Consider the following 10,964-nt stretch of genomic DNA (forward strand, 5'->3'; position numbering starts at 1 on the left):
AGAGGAAGTAGTGCCATCTATCAAGCTAAATCTGTATAAAGTACCTTACCAATCAATAAGATCTAAGATATTCATGATGTGGCTAATGGCTACTCAAATAACATAATACTCTTTATTTGCAATGGTTGGCTGACCATCAGTTTGAGAAAAAAGTTTCAGGAAGTAATGTACTTACATGTGGTTGGAAACTTTCTCCTTGGCGTAGCTCCTCTGGTAGTTCTTTTCCCATCTCCTTAAAAAGGGCCTATGAACAAGTATGCAACATTAGAATAGCTGGTTTGAACAATCAATCTGAAACATGTACACAAATTTGCAAGTACCAAGAAAAGTCTTCCATGCATATCCACTATCTTTTGAAGGTTCTCATTACGTCGCTTCAGTTCTTCATTTTCTTGAATAGCTCGTCGCTTCAGTTCTTCATTTTCTTGAATAGTTCGCCGAAATGATGCTGAAGATAACGGCCTCAGTTTCTTCTCTCTAGCTATTGAGATAACATCAGCCTTCTTAATTGCTCCATACGCTATTGCTAGTCGCCCATGAGGAATGCCACCTGATGACTCATATAACATTTGCCCATCTAACTCTCACTCCTCCCAATCATCAGGATGTGCGGCTCTAGCCAAATCACAGTAATCATCCTAGAACAATACTAATTTTAACTTGTAAACTTGCAAACAGAACAAATAGTTGGTGATAAGAAGACGAGCAAGAACATACGTGGCGTTTTTTGCCTTCCCGCTGAGGATGGAACTGATGCTGCCACTGCCATCCCAATTCTTTAATCCAGATTTCATTGCAGCATACGTATTCAGGGTGGTAGCCTTCTCAGACCCATATTTCTGTGCCTACAAGACCAACAAAATGAAATACAAAATAACAAGAAACAATTTGCGAAAAATCTCATACAAGTGTGACATACCAGAATTTGTCGAGCCTCCACAAATGGCAGTGAACCTCCCCGATTTTGAGCAATATCTTCACTCTTTTGAGCACCAATAAGCACAAAGATGAGGCCATGCATGTTCCTTAAACCATGGCATTCTGCCTTCCAGGTACTGATCATATTCAAGTTCTTTTGAACATGCCAATGTGTCATCAAGCAGCTCTCCTTTCTTCTCATAGTAGAACTTCACAGCATCCACACGAACTTGATACATCATGCCCCTCACTTTTTTCATTGCATAGTTGTCCAACACACGATCAGCATCATCCTCTACCTTGTCCGGGTCTTCACCATCTTTCACATGAACCTCAAACAAGTTCTGCAAGTTTACAAATTTTCATGTCAAATATGCATGTGCAGTACAGATTTTCAAAATAACTCCCAAGTACTTGGGGCTTACCCAAAACACTTGCTTCACACGATCTGCTGCTGTCTGCCCCTTATCATCTAGAGTATCATCATCATAATAATCAAACCACTCCAAAGCTGGACGGGTTTTAATGACAACACCACCTTCCTTCTTCTCAATTATGCCGGGGTGTTCTCGTTTAAGAATGATTCCAAGTTGCATAGTATACTTGTAGTGTTTGGAATTAGGGTCAGCATAATTAAATTGCCTAAACAACAAGGTAAGCAGCATTTACTGAGAGGATGATACTAAGTTCAAGCATAAAAGCACATGTGAAGAAACAACCATACATGTCACCTTCCGGTTCAAGGCCAACTTTATGACAATGTGGAGGCACTCTTAGTTCTGCCGTGGCCCTCCTTTTCCTCCCCTTTTGACGAGACGTGGGCTGCCTTTGGATCACTTTACTGTTTTGAGATAAAGGAGCAGTAGTATTGACGCCATCAGATCGAGACATTTGCGAGCTATCATTGTTGGGGCTGCCTATACCAGCAACAGTATTCTGGTTAGCACGCTTGGCACCGCGTCTAGTACTTCTATGACGAAGCACAACCATCTCCTGCACAAATTCAAATGTGAGTTCAAGTTTACAAAACATAAAAATGCAGCTTAAAACAAAATTAGCACATGAAATAGCTTAGGAAGCAAGTTTGAGCCATATTCCACAAATAATACAATCAGTACAAAATAGTCCATAAAGCACTCAAGTTTGGGCTACAATCAGCACAAAATAGTCCATAAAGCAATCTAGTTTTGGTTACAATCAGCACACAAATTTATACTAACAGAAAAGGACTACAATTTCATCAGACTAGAAATCGTTTTCATCATAAGACGGTGCTGCAAACTCCTCTTCTTCATCTGATTCCTCTTCTTCATCTGACTCCTCTTCGTCTCCATCTTGTTGACCTCCAGCATGTAGCTTCTCCAGAACTTCTAATTCTTTTGGATCACTGATCTCATCTGACACAAGTGCAGTTAGACTTTCTAGGTCAACTCCCAAGTCAATGACAAATTCACCTTCAAGCCCATCCTCTTGATAAAATAAGACATCATGTGATGATCCTTTAGAATGGTTGTCAGTTTCACTTGGAGGAATGTAGCCCAATGGAGAAACCCGGTATACAACTGACCATTCTTGTAGATCTGGTCTAGACTTGCACGAGTATTCCAAATAATATACTCGAGTAACTTGAGAGGCCATCACAAATGGATCAAAATTAGAGAGCCTGGATGTGTGATCTATCTCTACCAATCCCAAGTTTTCAGTCCGCTTAACTCCAGTGGGAGTTGGATCAAACCAGCGACACTTAAACAGGACAAGCTCAAGTCCAAGGCTACCTTCCCAAGTTATTTTGATTATGTCATCAATTACACCATAATAATCAAGTGGGTTGTCATATTCATCAAGCGCAGGCACACACACTCTAGTATTGACTGTAGCTAATTTTGACTTCTCATACTTTTCTGAATGAAACCAATATTCGTTCACATCATATATTCCATAGGTTTTAACTCGTGTACGAAAGCCATATGACATTTCACGTAAGGCATTAATTGTGAATTCTAGATGACTTCGTGCACTGCAAGATATAGTTACTCATATTAGTTTGAGTTGAGTTCAGAATTGCATTACATATAGTTTCAAGTGGTCAAGAGCCTTACTTTAGTTTTAAACCAGTCAAAAAAGTTAGGACTATGATTTCTAGAACGGCCTGCTTTCCAGCCTTTTAATCTTAACTCACGACGTAGCTTCTCTGTAGGCACAACTCGGCTCCTCCATTGTTCCTTATCGAACTCTTTAAATAATAAAGTTTGTTCAGTTTGTGTCATAGATGTTACTAAATGGATAAAAAAGTTAAAAAAAAACATACTCGAACAAATCCTCCATCTCCGGGATGTTTGTCAATATGTACAAGAATGCAGCCTTATACTCTTCTGTTGAGAGCTCATAAGTTCCTTGAGGACTCATGCATCGACCAGGGAATTGAAATATGCCAAGGTTGCATTTGGCTACAAATGTAGAGGCGCCGTCATCATAGCGAGGCACCTTGTTCCTAACTGACCGGGCATTGTGTTTGAAATACATGGAGAGAAAATTGGTTGCCTCCTCAACTAGATAAGCCTCAACAATGGAACCCTCAACTCGAGCCTTATTGCGTACTTTTGATTTAAGTTTCCCTATACATCTGTTAGTGCAGATAATAATTATGAGAAAAAAATCAAGACTCAACATTTTATCAATCGAGCTTCATAAGGAAAATGGATGTTACCTTCATAGATGTACATCCATCGAGCTAATACAGGACCTCCTAGCCGAGCTTGGTATGGAAGATGTATGATTAAATGTTGCATGGGATTGAAGAAACCAGGAGGGAATATCTTCTCCAATTTGCATACAAGAACAACAACATTCTACTCAAGTGAATGTATGGTATCCTTGCTAAGTTCTTTTGCACATAGCTTCTTATAGAAATAACTTAGCTCTGCTAGACACTTCCATATGTCCTCTGGAAGGAAGCCACGAAATGAAACAGGAAGTAGGCGTTCCATGAAGATATGGTAATCATGACTTTTGAGGCCAAAAATCTTTTTGTGTAGTAGGCTAACTCCCCGTCTAAAGCTTGATGCATACCCATCAGGGAACTTCAGCTCTTGGAACCATTTCAGAATGGTTATCACATCGTTCTTATCGATGACAAAAGGTGCTCTTGGCTTCTCCCACTTCCCATTGTCTTGCAATTTCAAGTGCATCGAAGGACGGTTGCAAATTTCAGCTAGATCTTTTCTTGCCTTCACATTATCTTTAGTTTTATCAGGAATGTCAAAGCATGTGTTAAATATAGCTTCAGCTACATTTTTTTCATTGTGCATCACATCGATGTTGTGTCGGAGCTTCACCTTTTTGAAGTATGGAAGTTGCCAAAAGCAGCTTATGTGAGTCCATTTGTGCAATTTATTGTAATTGAAGATGTCATTCACATGTGTGTACATGTGAGATTCCACTTCCTCTCCTGTTAAATGCCTTGGAGGCCCTTCTAACACTATTGTATCCTTTCTAAATGAATTAGCCTGGAATCTGAATTCATGATCTGGAGGTAGAAAGCGCCTATGACAATCAAACCAGCAAGGCTTCCGCCCGTATTGAAGAGTAAATGCTTTGGAATCACTCATGCATTCAGGGCATGCTAGCTTACCATGGGTGCTCCACCCAGCGAACATACCAAAGGCAGGAAAGTCGTGGACTGACCATAGAAATGCCGCTTTCATTGGAAAGTTTACCTTGTGATAAGCATCCCATGTTTCAACCCCCGTCCACAATTGCATCAGTTCATCAGCTAAAGGTTGCATTAGGACACTCAAATTTTTTTTAGGATGTTCAGGACCAGGGATACAAGGCTAAGGAATATATACTCTGGTTTTAAGAGAATATCCGGTGGAAGGTTTAATGGAGCTACAAAAATAGGCCAGCAAGTATATGGAGCAGCATTCAACTTGTATGGTGTAAAACCATCACCGGCTATGACAAGACGGACATTTCTACGATCTTCTGCAAATTCTGGGAAGTCCTTGCCAAACCCTTGCCAAGCTTCACCATCGATAGGGTGCACCATCTTACCAGAATTGGAACGACTATGTGACTGCATATGTTTTGCTATTTCCTCATGAGCATACAACCTCTGTAATCTATCTTTAAGAGGGAGATATCTCAACACTTTATGTGGGACTTTATTCTGGCCTTCCTCATAGCGAGATGTACCGAAGATGTCACACTTGTCTTTATGTTCATTATCTTTATAATACAACATGAAATTATTTTTACACACATCAATCTTGACATAAGGCATACCAAGGCCTTCTAAGAGTTTCTTAGATTGGTAGAAGTCCTTGGACAAGTTAGCACCCGGAGGCATAAGTTCATGGATGATTTGTAACACATCATCATATTCTGCAATTGACATATTGTACTGAGATTTTAGTGCTAGCAAACGAGCTACTGCAGAAAGACGCGAGGGTGTTGTGTTCTCATGGACAATTTCATCAGCATTGCTAACCATCCTATAGAAAGCCTTGGCACAGGAGGTTGGTTCTTCATCAATCGGTGGAGGACAGTTGCCACCTAGGTCAACTAACATATTGTCCATTCGGTCAATTTCATCATGCCTCGCACAGTTTGTGGCAGAGGAAGATCCCTCTTGGCTAGGAACATACTTCTCACCATGTTCTATCCATGTTTCATAGTTTTCCCTGAACCCGTATTTATACAAGTGTTTCTCTACCTCATCCCTACTTCGCTTATTATAATTACGACACTTGGCACATGGACACTTGATTTTACCACCTTGGGCTACGCCTGGAAAAGAGAATGCATGCTCTAGAAATCGGTTGGTTTGTTCAAGCCATAGGTTAGAGGGAATTTGACCATACTGCCACCATTATACATCCATGCACGATCTGCCATTTAACAAATTCTGTGTTGAAAATGGAATAGATCAGCTATTTGCTTATTTAACCTCAAGATATCATACTTAATATGAGTTTTTTAGCAACAACAATACATGTATAGCAATTGGAAGCAAACAAATGTACACATAAGAAAAAATGTAATGCTGAAAGTTTAATGCTTACCAAAGACTTGCTGAAATAGTGAAAAATATGGAGTCACCAAGCTGGCTAAGAAACTCCCAAAATCCACTAGCAAATCCAAGATCTAATCCTATTACACACAGCATAACAATTTAAGATAATTAGCATACGGATAGTAGGAAATGAAAAAGAAAGAGCTCAAAAAACAATCACAACAGCAAAATAATAAAAACCTTTGGTAAGCATTATCAGACCAGAAAACAAGACATGCATAGAATATATTTGAGAAATCAACCAATATTAAACGACAACAAGCATGTAGTACTGACCACTACCTTGACAATCAGCAGTTTAACTATGTTTTCTTTCTCGTCAACAAGTGAAATAACTTCAGAAGTCATGTAACCTGGGAGATGTAAGCAAAAGATTTGACTTAAATTTTGGTATTTGGTAGTCTAATCAGCAAGACAAAGTATTTGATAGTCTACTAAAAAAACAAGTGCCAAATCAGGGTAGGCGTACAGATTTGTATTTTTTTCAGCACAAATCTGATAGGGCCTAATACTATGCCGTGGATGGGTAACTACCACAATCCCCAAGTCTATCAAATCCATCTTATTCCTACATGGATTAGGCATGTACTACCAGCAACGGGGGTAACAACCACAACCCCCAACTCTATCAAATCCATCTTATTCCTAGATGGATTAGGCATGTACTACCAGCACAATGAAAGATTCAACCATATTGGCTCCTCCGCCACTTACCACAAACAAATCTCATATACCATATGAGCGTCACCTGTACAGGAAAGGGTGGTACCTGGATTGGAAAGGCCGCCGCTCAGGGAAGGATGCGGTGGTTGAGCGACGGCGGCCACGGGGTCGTTGACGACGACCCTCTTCCGGAAGCCGCGGGAAGCTTTGCCGGCGACACTTCGGAGGCAGCGGGTCATTGGGCTACTGACCAACGAATCAGGCGGAGGGGGCGGACAAGAGGATGGAAGAGGCGAGGGATTTGGGGGCGGAGGGGGCGAACGAGAGAATGGAATAGGCGAGGGATTTGGGGGCGCAGCCGACGGCGAGGGATTCGGGGCGCAGCCGGCCGCCGGCCGATGGAGAGAGAGCTAGGTTGGGGGCTGAGATTTGGGGGAGAATGTTCGTGAGTGAGCTAGGTCTGGGAGCGATCTGGGATAGAGACCATATGTTCTTTTTTTTGAGAAAAACGGCGGGCTCGAATTGGCAAAGCGGCGGGACATGGGCTACCTTTGGCGCGAATTAGATGAATCCGTGGCGCCAAATGGGCTATTCCTGTGGGCCGAGAACCGACCAACAGGTATATTATTATTCCTGTGTGTCGATGGACGAGCGTACAGGAAAAGAAATCTATTCCTGGCGTGCAGTTGCGGCCCGACAGTAGAAGCCCATTTCCCTGTGCGCTAACGCGGGCCCGACAGGAAAATAAGAGACTCACAGAAATATTTCAGTTTCTGGTAGTGTCGAATCCGGCGAAGATCAAGTCCCCACGGATGTCCGCGACGTAGTTCAGGCTCCCAAATCTAACCTGATGGCCAGGGGCGTAGCTTTTGATCTGCTCCATATGGCCAAGCGAGTTGGCCCACAGAGCGAAACCGCCGAACACGAAGATCTGTCCGAGGAGGAAAACTCCCCCTTGGGCAGCATCGTTGCAGATGGTTGAAGGAGCCATCGAACCTCTTGATGACGGCACAATTGAACTCTCAATGAAAGCATCAATGTCGATGACAAAACCGACGGATCTCGGGTAGGGGGTCCCAAACTATGCATCTTAGGTCGATGGTGACAGGAGATAGGGGACACAATGTCTTACCCAGGTTCAGGCCCTCTCTATGGAGGTAATACCCTACGTCCTGCTTGATTGATCTTGAGGAATATGAGTATTACAAGAGTTAATCTACCACGAGATCGTAATGGCTAAACCCTAGAGGTTTTGCTTGTATGGCTATGATAATGTCCCTCCTCCGGACTAAGTCCTCCGGTTTATATAGACACCGGGAGGATCTAGGGTTAGACATGGTCGGTTACAAAGAAAGGAATCTACATATTTAGTCACCAAGCTTACCTTCCACGCCAAGGAGAGTCCCATCCGGACACGGGTGAGGTCTCTGGTCTTCGTATCTTCACTGCCCATCAGTCCGGCCCATGGCCATCAAGCCGGACGCCCGAGGACCCCTTAGTCCAGGACTCCCTCAGCGATCTCCTCTGGCAAGGAGGAGATAGTCATCTCCTTCGGTGACGAGGAGGACCAGTCATAGCAGCGGCATCGAGGGCGCCACGGCGCCGGCTACCCGACGGCCGGGATCATGTTGCGCAACAGTGAGGTAAAGTTGTGGGAGACTCTGCCACGCTGCAAATGGCACTCGCCGCTGCTGGAGCAGATTTAAATCCAAATTTTAATATTTTGTTTGTAGCAACCATCATGTAAAAGTCTTATATTAAAATCATGTGTAACCCATCATATTAAAACTCTTAATATTTTGTTTCTAGCAACCATCATATTAAAATTAAAGAATATATGACATTAGCCATATATAATATCTTATAATATTTTGAAATATGACAGCTTTCAAGCCAATTAAATATGAAATGTACTTAACTTGTCACTCAAGTGCAAAGTGCACAATAACTTAATTTCTTTCTTTCTTTCTTTCCTATCATGACTAACCCATAGAATTAATTTTTGATTGTAGAAGACTTTTTTCTAAGTGCATGATATATAGGGAGGGAAACAGTTGGTCCTTTGATTTACGTGCATACATTTGACTAACGCATCGCATGTGCATGTACCATTTTATCGCATAGTGTGCTAGTGCAGGATTGTTGCCAGACAAGTGCAGGATCGGAGTACTAGTGTTCAATAGCATGCTAACTAGTGCACATGCTAATCCATATGCTGGGGTGATTAGCACATGCATTAGCGCTGCGGCCGGCCGTGTGTAGTGGAAAGTAGCTACCGCCAGATGCAATGGCGGGATGGCACTGAAGGCTACCGCCGTCATCTTTAGCGGTAGGCTTCTGCCATGTATAAACGCCGTCTAAACGTTGACCAATTTCTATTGCTATTGACTATGGCGGTAGGTAGTTAAACTCTATCGTCGTAGACAATGACAATAGAAAAAGGGTTAGATCCTGAAACATTCTCGAATGAGGGTCAGATTTGGCTGAACTTTAGCAAAATGAACAAAATACGAAAATCGGCCCTATATGGCCTCTGTGGTAGACGATGAAGACATGGTGTGGGATATAGTTTTTCGTAAATTGATTGATGCATGCGCCATATATCCAGTTCCTAGTTCGTAGATGGCCCAACCAAGGACAAGGTGCAGCTAGCCAGCGCGAATGAACCTCTGAGGTCATTCCTAAAACAAAATAGAATTATTTTCTTCATAATGTACGGTGATTGTACATTAATTTTAGTCTCCTTTTTATCAAAGTTGTGGGGTCAGTTGACACCACAGCTTGTCCATAGAATCGCCACTAGCTGAAGCCACAGCCAAGGATAAATTGAAACATCCGCAAAAAAAAAAAGATGCACTAAAACAAGTTAGGGTTTGCCTTCTCTTGTCACTAGCATTCTTCACCAGAAGAGGGTGAATTAGGTTTTTGGAAAGCATTTTACGTTACTTCTCGCGTTCTTCACTATAGGCCGACTAGCCCCAATGTCAAGCCTGCCGTTATCACCAATGTTTGTGTGGTCCGGTCTTTATCAATGTTGTCCTCAAACAACATTGCCTCTGGACCAGGTGCCGCCACTACATCTGCAACCGATTAGTACACATATCGTGATCTGGTCCATCTTTTATTTTGACTACTATTGCATGCGTGATGTTTTTCTTCATGATGTTCTGTTCATCTAGTTTGCCTGGTCTAGTGTTTTCAATAAGTTATCACATAAGTATAACACTATACCATTCTAGTATCCAAATAGTTTCAGGATTTTTCACCAATTTTGAATATAATAATTGAGCGAATTGGCACCCGAGACTCAATGATCCGTGTTCCACACATGTCTTTCAGTAATAATATATGTCATCTTACTATCCAATGGCATCTTCTCTCAAAAATTTCACTTTGAGACCTCAGGCTTGCTTAAATTGCATATTAAAATGTATGCAAAATATCCATGATGTATGCAATTACTATAACTTAGTTTGGTCAACCAAGAAGTTTTTTATATTAACAAATTGAGATAGAAAAGATCTTGAGCTTATTTACGTGGCACATCTCATCATTCACTACATGTTTCGTATGTTAACAGAGAGCCTATTTATTTATTTTTCTTTTTTATGAGAAAAATTTCGATCTATTCATTAAGTATTCAAGGTAGTACAAAGAACATCAGAAGTAAAAATGCATCCAGGTGCCGTGGACCACCTAGCGACGACTATAAGCACTAGAGCGAGCCGAACGCGCGTCGCCGTCATCGCACCATAAGATCTTATTGTAGTACACTAGTAGAAAACAGGGCTTTGGTCCAGGCCGGGTCAGCCCATTAGTCCCGGTTCAGTCCAGAACCAGGACCAATGTGGGCATTGGTCCCGGTTCGTGAGCCCAGGGGGCTGGCCGGGCCACGTGGGCCATTGGTCCCGGTTCATCTGGACCTTTTGGTCCCGGTTGGTGGGATGAACTGGGACCAATGGGCCTCGCTCTTGGCCCACCACCATTGGTCCCGGTTGGTGGCTTGAACCGGGATCAAAGGCTCCCCTTTAGTCCCAGCTCATGTCACCAACCGGGACCAATGAGGTGCCTATATATACCCCTCGCTCGCGAGCAGAGCACCCCCGTGCTATGTTTTTCTCTGGCCGAGGGGGAGAGGGCTTGGTGGTGCTCTAGCTCACCTCCTATGCACACAAGGTGTTCGATGGAATGCCCGAGCCACACTACTTAAGCTTTCTCCTCTCCTAGCTCGACCTCCAAGCTCCATTTTCCATAATATTTGTCTAGGTTTAGCGGTCCGTCACGCCCCGTCCCCGTCTTCACCGCCGTC

The 10,964-nt window shown here is 42.6% G+C and overlaps 1 protein-coding gene across 9 annotated transcripts in view; it reads right to left on the minus strand.

Annotated features, from left to right (window-relative positions):
* The window catches only part of LOC123106132 (uncharacterized), an 8,375-nt gene extending 1,267 nt beyond the window's left edge, over nucleotides 1–7,108 (minus strand). The window contains exons 1-10 of one of the 9 annotated variants that reach the window (XR_006451214.1): nucleotides 6,762–7,108; nucleotides 5,982–6,069; nucleotides 3,626–5,824; nucleotides 3,227–3,541; nucleotides 1,650–1,911; nucleotides 1,344–1,560; nucleotides 920–1,262; nucleotides 718–845; nucleotides 321–638; nucleotides 176–244 (exon numbers count right to left, since the gene is read on the minus strand). Coding sequence is in view for 1 of the 9 variants with exons in the window: in XM_044528348.1 (XP_044384283.1) it covers nucleotides 6,230–6,345; nucleotides 6,762–6,894 (249 nt within the window). In the remaining 8 variants the exon portion in view is untranslated. Of the gene's footprint in view, nucleotides 1–175; nucleotides 245–320; nucleotides 650–717; nucleotides 846–919; nucleotides 1,263–1,343; nucleotides 1,912–3,226; nucleotides 3,542–3,625; nucleotides 5,825–5,981; nucleotides 6,070–6,121; nucleotides 6,346–6,761 lie in introns of those variants that run through there. The other 8 variants (XR_006451212.1, XR_006451213.1, XR_006451211.1 and 5 more) reach the window with 8 other exon arrangements.
* Nucleotides 7,109–10,964: the final 3,856 nt, after the last annotated feature.

Source organism: Triticum aestivum, chromosome 5A, assembly GCF_018294505.1.
Source record: "Triticum aestivum cultivar Chinese Spring chromosome 5A, IWGSC CS RefSeq v2.1, whole genome shotgun sequence".
Classification (NCBI taxonomy): domain Eukaryota; kingdom Viridiplantae; phylum Streptophyta; class Magnoliopsida; order Poales; family Poaceae; genus Triticum; species Triticum aestivum.